Source organism: Homarus americanus, unplaced genomic scaffold, assembly GCF_018991925.1.
Source record: "Homarus americanus isolate GMGI-L3 unplaced genomic scaffold, GMGI_Hamer_2.0 scaffold24260, whole genome shotgun sequence".
Classification (NCBI taxonomy): Eukaryota; Metazoa; Arthropoda; class Malacostraca; order Decapoda; family Nephropidae; genus Homarus; species Homarus americanus.
In genome coordinates this window covers 10,341,442-10,366,456 of record NW_024721079.1, presented here as the reverse complement: position 1 = coordinate 10,366,456, position 25,015 = coordinate 10,341,442, and the positions used below count along the sequence as shown (strand labels likewise).

The 25,015-nt window shown below is 40.0% G+C and overlaps 2 protein-coding genes across 4 annotated transcripts in view; one reads left to right on the top strand and one right to left on the bottom strand.

Annotated features, from left to right (window-relative positions):
* Positions 1-13,131, bottom strand: part of LOC121861551 — a 34,930-nt gene extending 21,799 nt beyond the window's left edge. The window contains exons 1-7 of one of the 3 annotated variants that reach the window (XM_042359421.1): positions 13,014-13,131; positions 10,975-11,110; positions 4,308-4,396; positions 3,595-3,749; positions 2,575-2,705; positions 787-922; positions 247-407 (exon numbers count right to left, since the gene is read on the bottom strand). In XM_042359421.1, the coding sequence (XP_042215355.1) occupies positions 247-407; positions 787-922; positions 2,575-2,705; positions 3,595-3,749; positions 4,308-4,396; positions 10,975-11,089 (787 nt within the window). In that variant the 5' untranslated portion in view covers positions 11,090-11,110; positions 13,014-13,131. Of the gene's footprint in view, positions 1-246; positions 408-786; positions 923-2,574; positions 2,706-3,594; positions 3,750-4,307; positions 4,397-10,974; positions 11,111-13,006 lie in introns of all 3 variants that reach the window. The other 2 variants (XM_042359420.1, XM_042359422.1) reach the window with 2 other exon arrangements.
* Positions 13,132-16,211: 3,080 nt separating this feature from the next.
* LOC121861550 (protein-serine O-palmitoleoyltransferase porcupine-like) overlaps positions 16,212-25,015 on the top strand; it is a 29,780-nt gene continuing 20,976 nt past the window's right edge. Inside the window, exon 1 of the mRNA XM_042359418.1 lies at positions 16,212-16,320. The gene's annotated coding sequence lies outside the window, so the exon portion shown is untranslated. The remainder of the gene's footprint in view (positions 16,321-25,015) is intronic.

The following is a 25,015-nucleotide window of genomic DNA, read 5'->3' as shown; positions in this document are numbered from 1 at the left end:
ACGGGTTAAATATCCTTACACTCTTCGGTAATTTGTACGAACAGTCTGATCAGAGGCTCAAGACCAATGTGAATATTATACAGTAAACCCTCTTTATAGTGGAATTCTCAGTAATGGATATTCTCAATAACAGAATCCTCTCAATAAAGGACAGGGCATACAAGAATTAGTCTGATATTGGGAGGGTAAACATACATTTGGTATTAATGGAACTATGGTGCAAAAATTAGTTCGCAACAACCTCACCTCTGTTTGTCAATGAACGTCGCTTTAACAAAGGAGAGACACTGCCATTAGCGATGCCATTGATGTGTACTGGCTTGTTCTCTGAGGCAAACTGTTGCATCACCTCCTGCAGCTGTGGCTTCCGTGCTGCCATCTCCAAGGGCGTCTTACCTTTGTGTCGCCTGGAGGTGAAAAGATAACAAAACATCTTCCTAAAGTTAGTGAGAAATAACACTGATGCCACCATTTATTAAGAACCATTCTCACTTAATATGATCTAACTCCTACATTTGCTGCTCACCAGAAAGGACCAGCTCTAAGTACAGGATATTTTAACAATAAATTTACTCATGTAAATATAACAAAACTACATGAGATTCCAAATGCTGTTTTTACCTTAATATAAAAATTAACTAGAAAATGGTTATCAAATATTTATCTAAAAAAAAAACAAGAAGAAAAGTTTTAACCAGGACGGACGGACAAAAACGCAGTAAACATTTAATGACCCTGACCAGTGGTAGCAGGGACACAAAACCATCAAGTTAAGAGAAAAGTTACCCCTTGTAGCACTGGATGTGTGGGTTGGCATCGTGCTCCAGTAGTATTCTTATGATGCTCTCATTCCCCCGAGCCACGGCGTCATGCAGGGGTGTGGCGCCGTCGCTGTTGGCTGCATTAACGTCTGCCCCACGAGCTACAACAAAAATGAATAGTTGAGATTAATCTGTTGATATATCAGTCTTGCTCAGTCAGTATCTATCTATCTACTTATCTGTCTCTCTGTCTATTCATCTATTTACCTATCTATCAGTCTGTCGATCTATCCATCTACCTATCAAAGTCAAAATACTCCAGGTATAAGTAATTATGGTGGGACTCATACACAATTCAATCTACATTTAGTTTCTTTTATGGTGTTACAGTGGCACTTATGTTATTAACCCCTTCACTATGGGGACGTCTCTTTAATATTTTATTTGGGTATCACCAGACAATTTTTTCACCACATAGGAGGCCCGCACTCATGGGGTTAAAGGTTAAAGGGTACAATGATGCCTTATTGTATTAAAAGTTACAGGTCTGTTTTGGCTGGAGGAACAAACCCCTGAAAGTGGTAACATATTTAAATTTTATACAGTATAATGTACTTTTACTTCACTGATAACAAACTTAACTAGTGTGAGTAGGCATTATATTACAATGCAGTAGTATACTATACTGACTTATCCAACAAGTACTTCCCAAAAGTCTATGATAATATTTTTATCATAAATGTATGTACCATATATCTTGTCAGTGTCCTTGTTCAGTAATGGGGTTTCTGACAGGCAGCGAAGGGAAAGGTTCTTATTCTAATTCTGGTCACCCTGTTCACTAGCAGGGGAGGAGTCATCAACAGACGTTCCAGGCAAGCCGTTGGTGATTCAAGATATTTAAAAGCCGGACTAACTTGCACAACGTGTGTAACTCTAGTACGGCTGCGAGTACTGACAAACATGCAGCACACAAATTTCTGTACACTTTCAAGGTTATCACTGACCACAGAAACTACCTTCCTGAACTTGTATTCAACATTAATGAGGCAAGGCAATGCAATGTAATAGGTAAGTCATTTTTTAGCAACAAAAACTTTCTTTCTGAAAAAATAAAAAATAATACTCTATGTTTAAATGGTAAAGTCAGTCTATAGTTCTTAACATAATAAAACATATAAAAATGTAATATTAAAAGTACTGTATAAGCTTAGGATAATTGTTGTTTTTATTATTCTAAATGTGTTGTAATTAAATGACATCATTACTTAACACTAATCACCTGAATTTGAAATGTTTTAACCCAGATCCTTAATCAGAATGTCAAGGAATAGCTTCATATGAAATTTTAAACTTATCTGTATCAAAATTTTTACCACTTTTGCTGAAACACAAGGTATTAGGTAAGGTGTTTTCTCGGCTAAATAGACATTTTATCTGGAGAGTGAAAAGTACCAGCAATAAGAACAATATGAGTAGTAACTGTGAAAGATATGAACATATGAGGCATATAGTATGGTATGTGAGAACTAGTCAAATCAACATTTTGAGTACTGTCTTCTATTTTCTGTGGTGTCACATGTCCATTCCATCCCTCAAAACTGATGGTAAGTCACACATGGATATGGGCAAAATTCCACTCTGGACACCTCGCATTACATAGAGAATGGATTAAATCTTCTGGTACCGTACCATAGAAAATATCTTTTTGGGAGAGTGGTGAAGTTCACCATCCTCCAACCTAAACACCCCATATTACACAAAAGAAAAGAGAATGATAAATGAAACCACAAAAGATATTATCATCATTCACCTATTAGGCAGGTAAGTGTATCAGTATCGGCAAATGATGCTGCCCAGTGTAGGGGAGTGTTACGACTTAAAGGGTTGTCGTGGGAGTTGATGCTCAGCCCAGCAGCGACCAGTTGACACACACGACCAACACTACAAGAAAAAATAGAGGTACAGCAAAGATAAAAAAAATTCATTCTGAAACCTATCCCAATCTATACTAATCTAATCTAACTTATGCTAATCTAACCTAATATTGTACCTGTATATGCTAATCTAACCTAACCTAAAATTCCCTAATCTCAACTGAAAAGGGACAAAGTAAATACATATGTAAGTACCAGTTAGTAAAAATAAGTGCTTCTCACAAATGGCTGAGTATGTGGACCATCAGCTCACACTTCAGCCGGTACAGTATCAAGGACAAGCTAAGATGGGTGATATCAGTTCTGAAAGCCTGGGTGATATCTGACCAAGTGTGAGCTGAGTATAATCTGAGTCCAAGGACATAGGGTACTGTACAATGGCTACTTCAAAGTAAAATACCTGTATGAAAATTACCCTTTGATCAGAATAAGTTCAAGAACATCACATGAGAAAGAGTAACTATAATCATACAGTATCTATATGAGAACTACCATACAGGAAGAATAAAGCTGTGATGAGAGCAAGAGGGAGAATATACATAAGTGGTATTACTGTGAAGAACATGTAGAACAGAACAGTGGTTCCAAGAGGCATCCAGACATCAAACATAACATGGCACAATGGACACACACAGTAAACCTACGGTACCTGAAGAAGATTACAAACCTCCACTTATATCACCATAAGATTAAACACCCTAACACTAAATGAAGGTGTTAGGCTAGGTTAGGCTAGGTTAACATTAGGGTGTTTAAGTATCAGGTGAAATAAGCTGGAGTTCCTAATCTTCATGAAATCTCTTTGGTGAAATTAGTTCCAAAGGAAATATTCCAAGATATCTTGTAAGAATAAGAGGTTGAGTGTCAGGAGTTGATAACAAATGAATGTTCTTTACTCTGACTGAGCTGTGGCACGGAGCAGCTCCTCTGTAAAGATGGCGGTAATGGCGTGTGAGGGAGCCAACTGGAGGGCAGTGTTACCCTCACTATCCTGTACCCCTGGGTCAGCACCGAGGGCCAGCAATGCTCGTATGATATCTCCTCGACCAAGCTGAAAAAACATTTATTATGAGGAGGAATGATACAGACAAAAGGAGGTCTATTATTATTATATATACACAGAGTAAAAATTAATAACCACATTATATAAAAAATAAATAAAAATAGCCACAATTTATTTTCTACATATTCTCAACAAGAAGAATGAAAACGTCATCTTGACTATTCAAAAAGTAAATCAACGGCTAGTGACAAACTTATCCAGAAGCCAAGTGTACAGTGTTTGTCATCTGTATCGTGACAACTTTACCAACAAGACGTGACCAGTTAATCTGAGACAGACCCACAACTGACCATTACCTTTTAAGTAATAGCTATATAATTCAACCCACCTTCAGGATCGACACTTGTGGGCATGAGACGGAATAACAACAGTACAGTATAACACTTCCACAGGAAATAATTCTACTACCCTGCATATAGATAAAATCTCCACTAACCCTGACCTCACTTATCCAGACAGGGCTACCAACCTATACGATGATCTTCAATAACTTTAATAAATAGCTAAAAGTAAAAAGTAATGAGGGGCATCAATAAGGTACAGTACCTTAGCTGCCATGTGTAGGAAGGTGCCATCTTCTGTCGCCAGGGAGTTTATTAACTGTTGCCTCTCCTCTGTCCCACCACCATAACTTGCTGAAGACAATTATGCTTATATTAATGCATTTATGATTGTATTAGTGCATTTATGATTGTATTAATGAATTTGATTGTATTAGTGAATTTATGATTGTATTAGTAGAGTTGTGATTGTATTAATGAATTTGATTGTACAGTATTAGTGTACTGTATTTATAATTTATTAATACATTTATGATTGTATAGTAGATTTCTGATTGTATTAACGGATTTGGTTGTATTAGTGTATTTATGATTTATTAATGAATTTATAATTGTATTAGTAGATTTAAGATTGTATTAATGAATTTATGATTGTGTTAATGAGTTTATGATTGTATTATTGCATTTAGGAGTGTAATAGTGCATTTGTGATTGTAATAGTGAATTTATGATTGTAATAATGAGTTGATGATTGTATTAGTGCATTTATGAATGTATTAGTGTACGTATTTGTGATTGTATTACAGGTTGTACCTCTCTAGTCCGGCAACCTCGGGACCTGACCGGTGCCGGACCATGGGAATTCACCCTTTTCCTGGATAGATAGTGACTTGTGTTTACGCTTGGAAGCACTAGCACCACTTTCACTGCTTCGTGGTCTTTTTGAAGATATGTTGAAGGGTTAAATGTTGTACATTAGGTTCTCAAATTTGGGGAGTTTTTAATTCGAAGTTTTTTATTTGGACACAAAAAACCCACTATGCAATTTAAAATTTTGACGGCGGAAACTCGAATTTCGACGGGTTTGAGCGGCCCGCCAACGTTCAGACGTGCACAAATCGTGTAAACAGTGTTATTTCTCTTATGTACAAAAGATTCATTATTGTTTATTACTGAATGTCTTTTTGAATGAATAAATTTTATGTGTGCAAAATGAACAATACAATTCATTAATAATATGTAGAATATTAGAACACACGAGGAGAAGAGACGGCATTGTTATCGTTAATGTTTACAAAATCAGTGACTGATTGGTTCTACATATAAAACTGAAGAAAATAAGACCCTAGTTGTAGCTGTAGTAAAATTATTTTAATAAAATGAATATGGTTAATTTAAATAGTGTTATTTAATGTTAATAAAGGAACAATAAATATAGCTAACCATTAATGTAAAGAAAACAAGTGAGATAACGTATGTAAGTGAGCACATGTGAAAACCTTATTTGCTGTTCATATATATTTTAATTAATGTTTCTGAATTTAAAACAAAAATTCTACCCGCCAGTGGTGGTAAAGTTGAAAACATAAGGGCATCCAATGTTGTTGTGTGTGTTTTTACTCGGATGACATATGCTCAACTCTAGCTGAAGCTGTAGAACATAAGAACTTTTCTGTGTTGTTTTTAGTTTTTATTTAATTTTATGTGTTATTTTCGTTGGTTTATTAGGATGTTGCTTTATTACAGGTCGTAATTCGCCAAAAAAGTAGGGCAAATAAGGCAAAATTTAGCCAAACATCGAAAGTACCAGACTCAAATTAATTTTCTCCATGGGCAAACTAAAATCGTTCCGGACCACGGGATTTTCCGGACCACAGAATGCCGGACTAGAGAGGTACAACCTGGGTTGTAAATTTATGATTGTATTCATAATTCATGATTGTATTAGTGCATTTATGATTGTATAAATGCATTTATTATTGTATTAATGCATTTATGATTGTATTAATTTATTTGAGATTGTATTAATGCACTAATGATTGTATTAATGCATTGATGATTGTATTAATGCATTTATGATTGTATTAGTGCATTTATGATTGTATTAATGCACTTATAATTGCATTAATTTATTTATGATCGTATTAATCCATGACTGTGTTAATCCATTTAAGATTGTATTAATGCACTTATAATTGCATTAATTTATTTATGCATTTACAATTGTATTAAAGCATTTATGATTGCATTAATGCATTTATGATTGTATTAATGCATTCATGATAGTATTAATGCATTTATGATTGTATTAATTCACTGATAATTATAATCATATGATAACAATTATGGTCAGATAACTTCACAACACATGTTTATAAAAACATAAAGCCAATTACAATAAGGTACAGTAATGGGCTTATAGGGTGACAGAATATCATACACTATATCACAGTATACAGTACAGGGGCTATACATCATACACTGTACCTACAGTATCAAACACTACACTGTACTTATAACCAATTATAATTATTGTCCATTTTTTACTATAATAACTCACTCACACTAACAGAACAGTCAATCCACTAGTTTCTCCATTATCAATGTGTAATACAGGTACACTCACTCCAAAAAGTATCTAATAATAATAATAATTATAATTAACGGTTTATTGAAAGAGCTTGGCAGCCAGAAGGCTGAAAATATAAAGTTACATATTTGGGGAATGGGTTTCGAATTACAAATAATATACAAGTAACATAAGTGATACAAATAAGATATATAATAACTAGATGGGGAAAAGCTCAAACTACAGTGCATTTCAACATAGTGACAGTGCAAGAAGTAGTATTTACTGGGAGTGAATACACTGGTTTATACAAGTTATTGATAATTTTTACAATGGTTTGGGACTGGGCTGTTCTTATAGCGATCGGTTCGTTGCATTATGGGCTGGATCGCGGTTGTGGTGTCGAACAGCAATTCTCGGGCTAGGGATCTCAGGTGGTAGTAGGAGCCAGTGTAGGAGGATGGTGCAGAAGCTTCTTACCAAATTTGCAGATGAGGTCGTGGTGATGGTCAGTGAGAGTCGAAAGGGTCAGTGTGTTGAGCGCTTCTTGATATGTGGAGTAGGAAGGGGAGAGAATAATCTTGCATGCCCTCTTTTGCACTTTTTCTAGGTGTTTACGTTGTGTGGCATTTAGGAGGAAGACCAGGTAGGGGAGGCATAGGTGAGCTTGGGAAGTATGAATGTTGAGTAAACACTGAGGAGCTCGGTGCAGGAACTCCGAGGGACTTGAGTCGGCGGAGGAGGTGGAGACGGAAACTGGAGGATTTGACAACTTCACTGACGTGTGGTTTCCAATTTAGTTTGTTGTCTATGGTGACGCCGAGGAGCTTCGTGGAATCTACAACCTGGAGTGTGTTAGGACCTAAAGTAATGGAAGGAGGTGGGACAATGTCGGGAGGGTTGATGTGCATAACCATGGTCTTGGAATGGTTGATGGTGATGTGGTTGTTGGTGGCCCAGTTTTGGAGACTGTTCAATAAATCCTGAAGGGCGGTATAGTCGGGAGCAGAATTGTTGACGCTGATCCCAATGGTGGAGTCGTCGACATATTTCCAGCGAGCAGGGGTTTCTCTTAGGGCATCATTGATGAGCATAAGGGAAGCAGAGTGGTCCCATCTTGGTGCCTTGGGGGACGCCACAGGTGAGTGACTGAAAGGTGGAGACAGCCCCTCGGAAGCGTACAGCTTGGCGTCGGTCACTGAGGAAGTCTGTAAGCCATGGTATAAGACTTCTCCGAAGCCCGAGGTCAATAGCTTTGTTGATGATTATATTGTGGTCGACTAGGTCGAATGCTTTAGTGAAATCAATGAAGGCGACAGCTACAGACGTTTTTCGTTTCTCGAGATGGCAGTATATGTAATCGAGAAAGCTGACAAGACAGTGAGTGGTGGAGGAAGTTTTCATATTGCCAAATTGCTGAGGGTCTATGACTCCTGCAATATCAGCATAAGCCCAGTCGAACACAAAACTTTCACAGATTAGGCTGGGTATTGGGGTGATTGCAATAGGTCGTAGCTGATTTAAGGATTGTGGGCTGGTTGACTTGGGCACTGGTGATACATAAGAGGTCTTCCAGTCAGCTGGGCATCTGGCTTGACTGAGAGAAGCATTGATGATGGAGCATAGGGGTTTAGCAAGCTCCGGGGAGAACTCCTTGAAGAGTTTCATTGGTAAGTCAATGGGGGTGGTAGAGTGTTTTAATTTTAGTTTGTCCAGGCGTTTTGCTACTTCAAATTCTTCTACTAAGTCAGTGGGAAGGGGGGCTGGTAGGTAAGCAGGGAGAGTGGTTGTGTCAAGCCGGGGGAGCGTCTGGCATATAGTAGCGAAATGGTTATTTGATTGCTCAGCTGCGTCAACATTAGTGAGATGGCTAAGGAAGGGGAGGGGGTGTGTCTTATTGTTTAGTCCACAGAGTTCTTTAAGCTTACCATACCACTGACTGATGTTGGTCTGCTTCAGGTGTTGTAATTTGGTTGGGTAGTGGGACTTCTTTGCAGTGCGTATTTCGCGGATGACTCGGTTGCGAAGGGACCTGTAGCGGATGTGGTCATTGAGATGAAAGGCTCTGTCTCTCTGTTGCATAAGTCTTTTGATCCGAGGTGTGATCCAGGGCAAGTCAGCTGGGTGAGATCTGACGGACTTCTCGGGGAAAAAGTGGTGGTGAGCTTCCGTGGTGGTGTTGGTATAATTTATCCATTTGGTTTCCACGTCATCCATGCTAAGTACTTCAGTCCAGGGATGGTGAACTATCCACTGCCCGAAGAGGTGCACTGCAGAGTCAGTAATCGGCCTGTAGGTCTTGATGTAGGGTCTCTGTACTTGAGTGGGAGTGGCAGCTGGGGACCAGAGCACTGATAAGTGTGTGCTACACCCGATAGGAGGCATTGGTTGAGGTGGTTGGTTCTGGTCCGCTAAGTCAGTTAAGATAAGGTCAAGGGTATTTTGACCATGTGTTGGGAAGTTCACAACTTGTGATAGTGATAGCTAGTCCTGGATATCAGTGGTGTCAATTTCATTATAATCCCCACATAATACTAACTTGGCACATGGGTACCTAACTCTGAGGTGGTCTGAGGTGGTAATGAGATGATTGATAAGAGTGTCTCTGGTGGGTGAGCGCGGCGGATGGTATGCCACACAGATTATGATGGAAGCAGTGAGGCGCGGGTGGGCCCGTGGCACAACACGTACCCATAATGCTTCCACATCTGCTGGGACTTGAACATCCAGGCGTGACGGGCGTAGGTCATCTTGACAGAAGAGGGCAACGCCCCCTCCGCATCTATGTGAACGAAGGTGATGAAAGAGTTAATATCCCTCAATATGACACGTTTCAGGCACAATTTGCCAAGCCTCACATATGGCAACGACGCTCGCGGCGGCTGACCAGACTGTAGTTGCCAGCTCGTCAAACTTGTTAGCTAGGGAGGTGACGTTGGATAGCAGTAGAGACGGGAGATCATACCATATCCATGGAACTTCAGTGTAGTGGTACGGTCTGTCAGGGGTGGGTTTCTCCGGTTTCCTAGTGGAGGTTACGGTCCTAATGGGCTTATGTGTATGACGGCCCTGTCTACGGCTACGCGCGTGGAATATGTTCAGCGACTTGAGTCGCGCAATAACACTGCCATCAGGATAACCGTTCCCACGCTTTAGATGGTACAGAGTGCGTAGGGAGTAAGTGATTGGTGGCCATCTGTTGATATCTGTTGTGGCCGGACGGAAGTGTTTGTCTCTGGTGGCCATAATGTCACTGACGGCACTTTGAGGGCCACTGACACTGGTAGACATCTGTTAATATTTGTCAGCCGTAAAGACCGTGGGTCTTTGTCCCTGGTGCTTGGGGTCGCCGACACAGTTTTCACGATATATGTAAACACCGCGGTGGTCCTTGTCACTGGCACTTTGAAGGTGACCGATAAAGTGCCCACTGTCTGACTTTTCCTTGGGGTGCACTATCGGAGCACTGTATGATAATCACTTATTGCACTGATGACTTGAATGTTTTGCTGAGAAAGTCCCGGTCAGGTTAGGTTGGGTCCAGTCACACTCAGTATTACACTGCTGTGCTTTTGTGCTTTTCCTTAAGTGCACTATAGGAACACTGCTCGGTAATCACTAGAATGTTTTGCCGAATAGATCCCGGTGTAGTAAGGCTGGTAGGGCGTTGGGATATAGCAGGGGGAGGGGGCAGGGCCAAACAGACTCGGCCTGGCTGCTAAAACCGGGAGCGCCTTCGGGGCACGTCTTGTCTCACCGACGGTTGACAAGTGAACAATTTTGTGTGAGACATTATGACACAACAGATGAAGGATTTTGACAACTCTACCGAGACAACAGGAGTCACAGTGTTCATTCTGAAACTCATCAGACCCCTCCGTAGAGATACAGGAAGGTTGATCGGGTTGCGTGGACAAACTACCCAACACTCTTTACAGAAAATACTCAAGACCTCAACAAAATACTGTATGGCATGCTAAATTATATGTTCCAGCCAGAAATGCTAAAAAAAAAAAAAAAAAAATCACAGCTACAGTATCTTCCATCACCATCATGTATCTGCTACGGTATATCCAGCATGTCCACTAAATTACTGTAACACATAATATGCAAAAAAAAATCCTACTGTACTTGTATGATAATAAAACTACTTTGGGAAGATAAATATCTATTTTTTGGATCATCTAAAGATTACACACCCCAGCTTATTTCACCTAAATATTAACCACTCTAATCCTAGCCTAAACTACCCCCCCCCCCTAAGTAGCTGTAGGGTGACAAACCTTCAAGTAAAATAACCTGGAGGCTCTAATCATCTGGTAATCCATTTTTTCTTTCCCCAAAACACAAAAAGAACACTTACACACTTCACAGGCATCAAGTAGTTTTCTGAAGATGTCTGTACGGCCAGCCTTGAGAGCCTCCTTGATGCTGTCCACAGCACCAGCCAGACCTGGTGGTACTCGGTCCTCACCCATATCTGACACCAACACCGAGGTCTGGAGAATACAGATAATATTTATAACTTCTAAACGGTTCCCACTTCAACCTCTATACAGTACTACACATCTCTTTCATGAATTACCGGCTCTCATAATGATTAGGAACACCCATTTATTTCACCAAATGATTAAACGCCCCTATATTAAATGGGGGTAGGGTTAAGTTAGATCAAATTTAATTAGGTTACAGTAAATTAGATTACGTTTGATTAAGTTAGGTTAGGTTAAGTTAGGTTAGGTTAGGTTAAATTAGGATAGATTAACCCTTTCACAGCGTGTCACGCACTTACCATTTTATTCTGGCTACCGCCAGACGATTTTATTCATCTTAGGGTGACCTCGCACTGTGAAAGGGTTAAATTAGGTTTGGCAAGTACTCGGGTGTTTCATCACCAAGTGAAATAATTGGGGGTTCTAATCATCATGAAATCTAAATAATCTCCCACACACCAAACAACACACATTTTCTGAGTACATGTACTGTCACTTAGAATCCATTAAACACATTCATGTGATGTAAAAAAAACTTGCCTGTCCTGTCAGTGCTTAATAATAATAATTGATATTCAGTCAATTTAACCAAGGATAGCTGACAAAGCCAAGAGAAGCTTGTTTCCAGTAGAGCCAGTACGCCAGTAGCATGTGGTGTTCTTAAGGCCAGGCGGTCACCCATCCAACCAATAACCAGGCTAAAGTATGACAACACTGCTGCCACCAGAAGAAGTTATTCAATTTCGTTCATTTTACACAGATGTTCTTATTATTATAGTAAGTACTTTAAGAGATGTGACATTTACTAGAACCTAATAGAACCTAACCTGACCTAACCAACCAAAGAAGCCTACCTAACCTCCTAGCCTTGGGGTGGAGCCCTCCAGACCCCCCCCCCCTCCATCATATTACACAGAAAGTACTTATTTTGATATCTGGTACAATTGAAAGCATGCAGAAACATCATTTTAGTGTCATATAATCAGTTTTTCCCAGCAATTTTCCTCATCCTTCATGCCCTGCACATTACAGGTGATTTATGATAATAGATAACAAAATTAACAATTAAAAATATTTATATTTAAAATAAAACTTGTTGCCTATTTTAAAATTCTTATTAGAGTGATTCAAACATCTGTGCCAAAAAATTAACAAAATCGTAGAAATCATCCTGGTGGTAATGCTGTTCTCAAAAATTACCCTCACTAGATCCAACATTGCTTCAGTCAAGTATTAAAACCCTTTACACCTGTGCTGTACCTCACAGTAACCTAACAACCTGTATCATAACCCTTTATAACTATGCTGTTCTGTACTACACTAACCAAGGGTGGATTCAGGGGGTCCTGGGGGTCGGACCCCCCTTTTCACCAGAAAATTCCAATACCTTTTCATTAAATTAGCACTCTACTGTACTCAGGCGTTTTTGCATCATAAAAAGTAATTACTAATGATCTCAGAATATCTCCTAATATCAAGAGCACGAGGCTCCAAAATTGCCTCAAAATGAAATTAGTCAAATTAAAAAAAAATTATGGAGGTTTACGGCACCCCCGCTCCCCCACCAAAAAAACCCCCCACCTCGCCATGTTCCCCCACCCACAACTTCTTGGACCCCCCTCTGATATTCCTGGATTCGCCCCTGCTAACCTATTACTGTTGAGAGGTTCCTGCATACTGTCAGAAATCATTGAGAACTTTTAGAGACATGGCAGGACAGTGGACACGTCTACATTCAAGTGCTAGAGGTGCCTTAGACCATAAGTGCCTTAAACCATAAGTGCCTTACACCATGAGTGCCTTAAACCATGAGTGCCTCTAGCCTCTCATTAACCAAACGAGGGTCACTGAACGAAGCCTTTTAACAACTTATCTACCTCTAACACAACACCTCTATACTACCTCTTACTCTAGTGATATCTACGGGTGCGTGGTTGTGACCGGGTACTGTCAAGACACATTAAAACACACTTGAGACGAGAGACGAGGATCACACGTCAGCTGGGAGCCTCACACGTCACCTACCACACTACTTAATACACACACTTTATCTTATTTCTCCTTTCTCTTGATTTTAGTACATTATTATCTCATACTAAACAATATAATAACCATTATAAAATATTATATAGTAATTTTTTGACCTAATATCAAAGGAAATGCGTTATTGAAGGTTTTATATATGAATTAAAAAACAATTGGCATCCCAGCAGGTGTAAACATGAGGTATCCGGACAACACTCACAATATTTTCTTTAACTAATCAATAAATTATCTTATTTTTAACTCACTTTCATGGAAAATTTTAGTATTTTATACTAAAAATAATAATAATGATTTAATCACATTATTTATAACCAACATTAACATCATCATTAGTGTTTAATATGTCGTAAAATAGTCAATAAACATACTCGGACAAAGTCATTAAGCCAAAGATAACGTGGCCAATAAATTAATAATATATTTATCCTTATACAAAAGCAGACCATTTTTGGTGAATTTGTTATCACCTTAACTTAGTTCGATGATGCAATATCCTTCATTAACCGCTCTTAGATATTTATTATTTCTACCCTTTTCAACTTAATTATACAATTCGTTCACTGTCAATTCATATATTTTACTTATTATATCTTTAGCTAACTTACATAATATCTCACCTCTTACTTCCTTACTTTATTTTTTTTGTATGCTCAGTTATTAACATTTCATCCTCCTTCAACCTGTCAACCTGCCAGAGAGTGGAGTATGTAGGGGTATGAGATATTGGTTCACACTCAGGATGGGATGGAGAAAGGAAACTCACAATGTGCTCACTGTATACATATTGTATTGGATGTACAATGCAGCTTGTTGCTGGGTAGGTAGCATGGTAATAAGCATTGAGTAGAGAGAGCTGGGTGGTGAGGGTGCCCAGAGTGAGGGTACGCGGCTTGAGGGACGCCAAGGTCGCTGGCGGGAACGGCAGCCGCCAGGCTGGCACGGAGGAGGAGGTGTTGCTTGCTGGTGGCACTGGGTAGAAAGAGAGTGGTCACAGCGGTGTCAGGCCTTATAAGGCGGGGGTAGGCGTGGGTAGATAGTTGACCCCCGCTCCGTGGGCGGCGCTGGAGGCGTAGGCTGGGGAATTCGAGAAGGTTCGGTGCTTGTAGGGGAGGAATCCACTACAATACTCCCCTTCCCCTCCGGGCGCGGCGGGAGGCTGGAAGTTGGCAGAGTTGCGGGTCACATGTAAGGCAGAACGGGCGGTGCATGCCACATGTGGGACATAACGGCGAGGGCGTGGATGAGCCGGCCGCTAGGAGGGGGGCAACTCTGTCTAGATACACGAGATCTGTGGGAGAAATGAGAGAGAAGGAGGGTTGTGGAGGCGATGAATGTTGTGCTTCCCTCGCGACAGGTACAGAGTCCTCAGATGCGCCTGCTGGGGTGTGTGGACCTGGGTCAGGAGCAAGGGCTGCGTCAGCAGGAAGAGGGTCCATGACAGCAGCAGGGTGCATGACAGCAGCAGGGTCCACGACAGCAGCAGGGTGCAGGACAGTAGCAGGGGGTACCTGAGAGAGAAAAGAGGGGTGTGTGGGTCCGCGTCAGGAGGAGCGGCAAGGGGTACTGCTGGGCCGGGGGCGGCGTCTGAGGCAGGACGGGTGTGTTGGGGTCGGTAAGACGTGGTGCTTGGGGCAGGAAGAGGAGCGGCTGTCTGCTTAGAGTAGCAGAGCTGCTCTAGGGTGTCTAACCTGCGGTGTAGAGACAGTAGTTGTAGAGCCGATGAAAGCTGCCTCTACGTGGGTAAGCCAGTCTTCCATGTTGCTTGAAGACTGGGAGAGTGATCAGTTTCTCCTCCAACCTGTGTCAGTGGTCACTCCGGGGTCACCAATTGTAGGGTTATGAGATATTGGTTCACACTCAGGATGGGATGGAGAAAGGAAACTCACAATGTGCTCACTGTATACATATTGTATTGGCTGTACAATGCAGCTTGTTGCTGGGTAGGTAGCATGGTAATAAGCATTGAGTAGAGAGAGCTGGGTGGTGAGGGTGCCCAGAGTGAGGGTACGCGGCTTGAGGGACGCCAAGGTCGCTGGCGGGAGCGGCAGCCGCCAGGCTGGCACGGAGGAGGAGGTGTTGCTTGCTGGTGGCACTGGGTAGAAAGAGAGGGTGGTCACAGCGGTGTCAGGCCTTATAAGGCGGGGGTAGGCGTGGGTAGATAGTTGACCCCACTCCGTGGGCGGCGCTGGAGGCGTAGGCTGGGGAATTCGAGAAGGTTCGGTGCTTGTAGGGGAGGAATCCACTACAAGTACAGTACTTTTACTCTTCATCACTGATCGGCTCGTTAGCCGCTTGGGCGATCGGTTATGTCTCTGTTACGCACTGTTGGCAAGTAGTGGCATGCACCGGGTCCTTAATGTACCTGAACCTGCTCCAGTGTTGGTCAAGTCTGGTCTTGAAAGAGCTCACACTCGGTGCCGCCACAACACTCTCTGGTAGATTGCTCCAAGAGTTTACAACCCTCACTCCGAAAAAGTTTGCCCTCACAGTTTTCTAGACCTGCTGCTTCTTCAATCTTGAGCTGTGACCCCTTGTGGGGCGAGCGTCCGCCAGCTCCAAGTAAGGACACTCAACTGAGTAGTGCCCCTTGAGATGCTTATAAACCTCAACTAGGTCCCCCCTTGCCCGTCTGTAGTATAAGCTAGGCAAGTTCAGGCGCTCCATCTCTCAGGGTAGCTGAGGTGCCGAAGTGCAGGCACCAGTCTGGTGGCCCTCCTTTGAACATTTTCAACCAACTGACAGTCCCTAGCATATCTCGGGTACCAGATGGGGTGACAGTACTCCAGATGGGGAAGCACTTCACTCTTGAAGATCGTTACGAAGGACGGACTGTCTAGATATCTGAACGACCTTCTTATAAAACCCAATAATTTATTTGCCTGATTTACCTTCTGGAAGTTGATGAATGGACAATACAGTTCATAACAAAATAACAAAGACTAGACCAACCGGTCGATCAACTAAACAGCTTTAAATAAATATTGATATTATAAAAAATAATGAATGAGGTCAAATATGTTATATACAGTACAGTAGTACAGTACAGTACAGTACATGTGAGGCGCAGGGAGAAAGAGAATATAAAACGTAAACAAACAGCTGAGCCTCAGTCGCCTCACCAAGACCTGTTGTCTGTTGTCTTCCCCGCCACTGTCTGTCACCCACCACAAGTAAGGCCACGTGTACAGATAAGGACAATATATTTATTGTGAGATAAGTGAGAATACAGATATAATACGTGATATTTGCTGCGTATAGATTGTCTCATATATACGTGGCTAATAAGTTACTGAAACCATTGAGAAAATTTTGTTTAATAAATCATTGCAGACAGTCACAGGTACCACAGAACAGGAAGAAACGTCTGTCAATTTATAGTAAAGGACATGAATCGATTTTTTGTTTCCAATAAGTTCAGACAAAAACGAGATGATTTTCTTCTATGACACTTTTTTGCATATTTTACCCATAACTGAGATATCGGGAGCTGAAAATCGCTGATTTTTCATAGAAAATCGATTTTGGTAAAGAACAAAAGAATGGAGGAAACTGCAGCGGGCCTATTGGCCCATACTAGGCAGCTCCATTTACTGTACACCCAACCCCTATCGCTCATATATCCATCCAACCTATGTTTGAAGCTATCCCGCGTATTCGAGTTAATGATGACATTTGGTAACTTGTTCCATTCATCCACTACTCTGTTTCCAAACCAGTGTTTACCTATTTTGCGCTTAAATCTAAATTTGTCTAATGTAAAACCATTGTTATGAGTTCGTTCCTGGTTGGATAGTTTGAGTACCTTTGTAATGCCCCCTTTGTTTAGCCCTGACTCCCATTTATACACCTCGATCATATCGCCCCTCACTCTACGTCTCTCGAGGGAGTGCAACTTAAGATGCTTTATCCTGTCTCTGTATGCAAGGTTACTAATACCCGGGATTAGTCTTGTCATTCTCCTATGAATTCTTTCTAAGGATTCTATATCCATTCTGTAATACGGTGACCAGAATAGAACTGCGTAATCCAAGTGAGGTCTCACAAACGCAAGATATAGTTTTAGGATGACCTCGCTAGTCTTGTAACTAACACTCCTTTGTATGAATCCAAGTACTTTATTAGCCTTGTTTCGAGCAAATACACTTTGTTTACTTGGCTAAAGATTCCTACTTAACATTATTCCTAAATCTTTCTCGCAGTCGGATTTCTCAATAACATCGTTGGTCATCTGGTATCTGGTTTCCCTGTTTACATCTCCTAGGCTGAGTACTTTACATTTGTCCACATTGAATTTCATTTGCCATTTTTCAGACCATTCAGAAAATTTGTTTAGATCTTCCTGTAGTTTTGCGAAGACCTCGTCATATTTAATTACACGCATTATTTTAGTGCCATCAGCAAATTTACTTAAGTTGCTGTCTACGCCGATATCTATGTCGTTTATGTATACAGTATAATAAATAATAATGGTCCAAGTACTGAGCTTTGGGGAACTCCACTAGTGACGTTGCTCCAAGCGGATTTAGTGCCGTTAAAGTTCACTCCCTGTTTCCTGTCCTGTAACCACGCCCTAATCCATTTTAGAATATCTCCTTTAATGCCATGAGCCTCCACTTTTCTTATTAGTCTTTCGTGGGGGACTCTGTCGAAGGCTTTGCTAAAGTTGAGATATACCACATGATAATTGTGCCCCTCGTCCACTGATTCAAAAACAGATGAAAAGAGTGTTAATAGATTAGTTATATATGAACACCCGCTTATGAAGCCATGTTGAGATTCATTGATCATCTTGTGCTTCTTCAGGTGTAGAAAAGTGTGACCACCAGAAGGAATTGTCCAAATTGGTTGAAATTTTTTCTACACACTAATGCATAGAACCTAATAGAACCTGACCTAACATACCCAATCTATTGGTTTGTTAGGTCAGGTTCTATTAGGTTTTATGCATTATCGTGCTGATTTGATATATATCAGCAATGTCTAGGAGGAATACGTGGAAGCGTTCACCATCATTTAGGAAACTTCATTTTGAAAAGGGATTCAGTGAGATAAACAGCAAAAATGGCCTCAGGAGGAGAATTCTGAAGCATGATAGAGTAAATAAATAAAATCCTAAAAAATATTTAGAATTATAATAGAAAGTTGTCTTGTCTTTTAATATATTTAAAATCATCAAAACAATAATTAAAGCAAAAATAAAAAAAATCAACAAACAACTTTTGGTGGTCACCCTTTTCAACACCTTTACCACGAATTTAAACACTCCACAATTTCACTGTTTAATAATGGACACTGTCATAGTTATGGCAAATGTGTTAAAAAGTGTTTATTCAAAAGTTCAAGTTAACCTAACCTAACTTTAAACTAAACTAACCTAACCTAGCATAACTTAACACCTGCTGTGGGCAAACTTACTGTTACTGAGATGGGGGAAGTGGCTGTGAAGCCCTCCATATTAGCCGCTACTGGAAAAACTATGGTAATTTATGAGGAAACCGCTAGTACCAGAACGAGTTGCTCGATTTTGTTAATTTCTTCCACATATGTTCTTTGGATGATAATAAGTATTTGGGAGTAGACATCTGGCTAAGTTCCTACTAATGCTATTTTACCATGAGTGCACTCTGATTGGCTAATCGTACATTACTGGGGAGCAACACAAGAATTATATTTGATCGTGACTCTGGCAACATTTGGCATATATTTTGCCGTGAGTTGATCGTTGTGTAGCTGTGAAAATATTGATACCTGACCGTATTTCTGTTGTGCATGGAAACTTATCATTATAAAAGAGAAGACATTTATGAGAATCTTATAGAACCTGACCTAACCAACCAAAGAAACCTACCTAACTTCCTAGCCGGGGAGCAGACCACCCGTCTGTCATGGTTTTGGGGTGTATCCGTGGTAGTAGGAGTGGATTATATTATATAAAGATAATAATATGTCGTATTTCTTATTTCTTGCCGTAGAGTTTGTTACCTTCACACTGATTACTTACAGGAGATTATGGCGTATCTACGTAGAAGTTCACTCCACCACTCGACATTCCATGATTTATACTTGATAAATGATGATTTAATGGATTCATTTAATTTTCAACATCTATCTAAGTTACTGGTTATACTTTGTCATAACCAATCAGTCATTACCTTCAGTAATAATAAGATAGGATCACAGATACGTGCAGATAATTGCACTTACATTTATTTGTCAAGCTTCCATACAATGATTTACAATTTGCATGGATATATGATTCACTCACGTTCACGCTGTAATAAAATTAATCTTCTAAAAGAGAATTTTAACTTGGGGACACATGTGATTACTCTACTATGGGTATAACTTAACAGAGCCTTAATTCTTCAAGTGATACATTTACTGCCAGCCTGGATTGCTTTTGTTGCAACCAGGCTTCCGCACAAGGACTTCTTTCCACGGGCCACAGCAACAAAAAGTACTCTTGGGTTACCACGCATGGTGTCGTGCAGGAGAACTCTGTAAGCGTGACTTGAATTAACCATCTAGGTGCAATAGACCAGCCTGGATTGCTTTTGTCGCAACCAGGCTTCCACACGTGATATTTCCACGGGGATAACAACCTAGGTTAACACACTTAGTCTCGTGTCGATCACGGTCACGGTAGACGGGTGTCGTGCAGGAGAACTCTGTAAGCGTGAATTAATTAACCATTTACTGTAGGTTTGATAGGCCAGCCTGGATTGCTCTTGTCGCAACCAGGCTTCCACACGTGATATTTCCACGGGGATAACAACCTAGGTTAACACACTTAGTCTCGTGTCGACGACGGTTCACAGGACGGAGTGCGGTGGAGGACTGTGTGGTGTGGTGCCCCGCTCCCTTTCAGGAGGGAGAGAGTCAAGACGACTTCTTCACTAACCCATGGCTCAGGGGATACTACTTAAAATGAGGTTTTTGGGTGTGAAGCGATGAACAGTACAACACTGTTTCACTGCCCACCCCCCTAAAGGCTGGCTAACATACACTAATTGAAAAATACATGTCCCAGTTATGCCTCGCCGGGCGTCTTATCTCTGGTAAAACAAACTTTGGAGTTGGTTGCGTGGGTAAGCCTAACACAACCCATGACACCGTCATATAAACAGAAAATACTTAAGGCGTTTTAGATGCACGGAATAGCTAACGTGTTAGCTCTCCTGGACTGTCATTAAAAAATACGACATTTGTACCGCATCTTGGGAATAAACTGTTGTACAACACAGTCTTCAGATAACAATAAAATTAGGAGAACTTATATTTGGACACAATATGGAAGGAAATAGTGAAGAAAATATATATAAAATTATGGAAAGAAAAACAAAAAAAGATAAAAAGTTAATCAGTCAACAATAAATAAGAATAACATAAAAAATTGGACCCGTTGTAAAGGTAATTTCTCCCGGACTCTGAAACCGCACTACATGTTGTCTCTCCCGGCTAGGTGTTCGCATATTTACACACGAAGTACGAAGAATTTCAGGTTCGTTTGTCTTAATTTATGCATTTACAGAACTGTAATCAACTTGTTCACCCTTTTTTAAAGTATCTTATGAGTAATGATATTATGGTTTCAATCATATTTGAGAAATTATAAATATTGTTACACCAAAGTCACCAACGGCTAATGAAATCGGACAGCGCCCACTTAAAAATGGACGGAGCCAAAACAGGTTTCAACTCGGCGCAATCCTTTTCAAATTTTTCATGCCATACGCTTTGTTTTAGGTCCTATCCAATATACTACCGTATATAGAATTATTTTTATTACTGTATCAGTTTTTTATTGCCTTGTATGTCCTCAACTCTTCAATATTAATAAAAATATTCTCCATAAGCCATGATCCATGTATTTACCCACTGATTGGTTGTCAGCTTTTCGGGCGCTGCACACGCTAATGCCTGATCAAGGTGTTTGATTTTCCCTCTCAAGGTGTCCTGCGCAGTACTCAGCAGTAGTGTCTGCGCAGACAGAATAGCTAACGTGTTAGTTATTCTGTGCATCTAAAAAGCCTTATAATAAATGCCTTTAGTCAATGAGAGTGCACTCACGGCAAAATATCCACTCCGTAAGTATTTTATGTAATGTATGAGAACACTGCTGCCACCAGAAGGAGTTCAATTTCGCCCATTTTGCCCCTAGATGTTCTTATCATTATGTAAGTATTTTAAAAGAGGCGACATTTACTAGAATCTAAAAGAACCTGACCTGGCCAACCAAACACACGTACCAAACCTTACCTAATGTCCTAGCTGGAGCCGGGAGGGCACCAGAACCTGTAACTTCCACCTTATTAAATTGAAAGAACTTAATTTGATATCTGGTACCAATGAAAGCAACTTTGTTGAAGCGTCATGGTTAATTTTAAGATTTTTGTGGACGTTTTGCTTGGACCAAGCAGATCAGTTGTAAACAAACAGATGACAGGTGTTAACTCAGCAGATTTTTGGAGGAATATTTATGTCAAATAATTTCTTTACATACAAAGCATGTAGAGCCATCATTTAAGTCATGTCAGTTTTTACCGTGTTTTACCTCTCAGTGTACCTCATACTTCATGTCCTACCCCATACAAAGCATGTAGAGCCATCATTTAAGTCATGTCAGTTTTTACCGTGTTTTACCTCTCAGTGTACCTCATCCTTCATGTCCTACCCCATACAAAGCATGTAGAGCCATCATTTAAGTCATGTCAGTTTTTACCGTGTTTTACCTCTCAATGTACCTCATCCTTCATGTCCTACCCACTACGGGTGATTTATGATTGTAGATAGAGAAAAAATAAAATATTTTTAATTAAAATAAATTTTTTTTTGCTTCTTTTAAAACACTTACTATAATGAAACGTCTGTAGAAAAAAATAATGAAATTGAACAACTACTTCTGGTGGTAGCACTACTGTTCTCAGAAATCACCCTTTAATATGCCAGGGGGTGGAGCCCATCTGTTAGGAAGTTAGGGAAGGTTAGGTAGGTTTGGTTGGTGCTATCAACCACATATTATTTTGGTTTTGGATAAAATGTCAGAAAAGTGTCAAAAGAAAAATATCTTGTTTTTGTCTGAATTTATTATTAAATGAAAATAAATACCATTTTTTGTCACTGTTTAGAGTTCTTCAAGTAGTTTTCTGGTTTTCAACTCCCGATACACTGTATAGGTTATGGGTAAAATTTGCCTGAAGTCTCATAAATGAAAAAATTTTTCATCCTATTTTTGTCTGAAAATATCATTATAAAAACAAAAAACAATACTGTATTGAATTACAGTGAACCCTCAAAGCTCCGGACCAAAAGTGGGGACCACCTGTCCAAAAAAAGCCGATTGTCCGTATCTTCCGGTGAATTTATTAAATGTATAAAAATGATAAAGAATGATATAAAATACACTAAAAAATGCAGTACAGTACCGTATTTTACCGCATATATGATGCATCCCCCATTTTAGCAGGGAGTATTTAGGGAAAATCTTTTGTGTGTATTTCCCTCCTGGAGGCATAGTTTTCTTAAAATAATATACATACTGTATACAGTACCAGGAAATGTGAGGAATAAATAAAAATAATACTGTACCAGCAAAAAATACTCTATTGTCAAATCAGTAATAAAAGCCAACTATAGGTTTAACAGACTCCATTTGCATCACGCCCAGTTTCACCATAGTATATACCCAGTAATGAAGACCAGCTGGGACACCGATTCCCTCGCAATGCTCCCACCCACTACACTGCACCCTCCTCCCCTCCGACACCGAGCCAGCTAACTCGTGTGCAAAGAAATGTATAATATATTCCCTTTACGTGTTTGCCTTTAGGATATTTATTTCATTTACTTTTTTTACAATGTGTATGTAGGATTGTGTGTGCAAGTAACTGAGTAAAAATAAACGAAAGAAAATTATGTTTATCTACCCAAAAATACAAGATGAAAAACAACCAAAACACCTCACAGCTTGGCCCAGTAGCCTGGTGGTGACAGTGGCTACAATACCATGATTAATCACTATTAAGCACTATTATATCAGTAAACATTAATATTAACAGTAATTCCAGTGAAATATGGCAGGGAGGGAGGAGAGTTCCAAGAGCAGACGACGCTCAACTAGCGGTCACTTGACTTACTCACTCCCCTTACTTGAACCTGTTTCCGGGCGTATGAATGAAATACCTATGGGAAAAATACATAACTTGTAGTCTAATTTGAAAATGGTGACGGGCACAGTGATAAATTATATAAACCATGCATTTACCATCGATAATATAATAAGAAACTTTGTATCATTACTTGAGTGAATGAAATAATATTTCCACAAACAACAATTGACAACTCTGTTTATGTTTCCCGCCTTGGGCACCTGTGTCCTGCTCGCTGACATCTTAGTTACACGGGCCTACAATGATCTTTGTTCTGTTTTGGTAATGCTTCTTAGGGAGGCTTCTTAGCCTCCGGAAATCCCAAATTTTGTCCGAATCTTCCAAAATCTGGAATTAACAGGTCCAAATCTTCGAAGGTTTGCTGTTTTTCCCCAACTATAATTTGAATGAAAATTCATTGTCTCAGATAATTTAAGGATGGCACAAGATTGTATAGTGGGAAGTACAGTAGAGGGTAAAGCTGGAGCAGATGGTTAGCCATGATTGTTTTTTGGGTGATACTGAGTAATAAAATAAAAATGACAAATGGGCAGGGCATGAAAGAAGAGGCCCTTGGTGACCATGTTTTGGTTCACGTTGTCTGTCATATGGGAGCGTCAGCGGTCATCGGGCGTGTTTATTACGATTTTTATTGGATTGAATTCCTTAATTTTTTCTTGAGGTGTCATTTGGATGATAGAAAGAAATTTGAAACAATAATACTTGTACACAGGTTAGGAAGTTAGGTAAAGTTAGACAGTGATATCCCCATTAGCCGGAACAATTGGTGCAGATCACTTCCGGGAATGAGAGATTTCCAGGTAACGAGACGACTCTCTCAAAGCCGAAAAAACATCTCTCATCTCCAGAATTTTCCGGAATTTTACGGGTAATGGAAAAATGTTCTCGGAATTTCCAGAAAATGCACCTAATTTTCAGCTCTCCAACCCGGAAAAAAATCCCCCATCCCCAGAATTCCGGGTATTGGAAATTTTTTTTTTAATTTTCCGGAAAATGTGCCCCTCGGAAAATTGTTCCCAAGGTCGGGATTTTCAGGAAAATTCTAGCATTGGGAGCAATTTTCTGAGAAAATTTCAATTCCGGCTATCGGAGAGTTCCGAGTTTGAGGGATTCCGGCGAAGGGATATATTACTGTAATAGGTTCTGTGCATTGTTGTTTCTATTTTCTTACATAGTATCATCCAAACAACAACAGAAAATTTGACACAATTCCATAAAGTCCTTCTGGTACTAACTGTCTGCTCCACCATTACCCAGTAGAGTTCATTTAGTGTACTGTATTATATGGGTGTTGTTAGAGATGAGTTTGTCAAATAATAAGGAAAAGATGAAGAGTAGGTACCGGGGTAATTGTTTATATTGTTTAGTTTACGAAAAAACATTATTTCAAAGGATTAATCTCAGTAGAATTCACACTGAGATTTGATTTGTTGTTCTTACTTTCAAATTACAGTACCTTTACCTGCACTTGTACTGTACTTTGAATTTACCTGTGAGCTGGATATAAGACCTTGGCATATGCACCTTCATTCTTTTTTTGGTGAAATTACAATAAGACAATATTACACTGTGTCTGATTTTAGCTTAAATAAAACAAGTGAGCATTAACACACTTGATTCTGTATACAGTATTACCCCGCCTAACGCGGTTTCACTTAACGCGTTTTATCATATACGCGGTGCCTCGCCAGAGCTG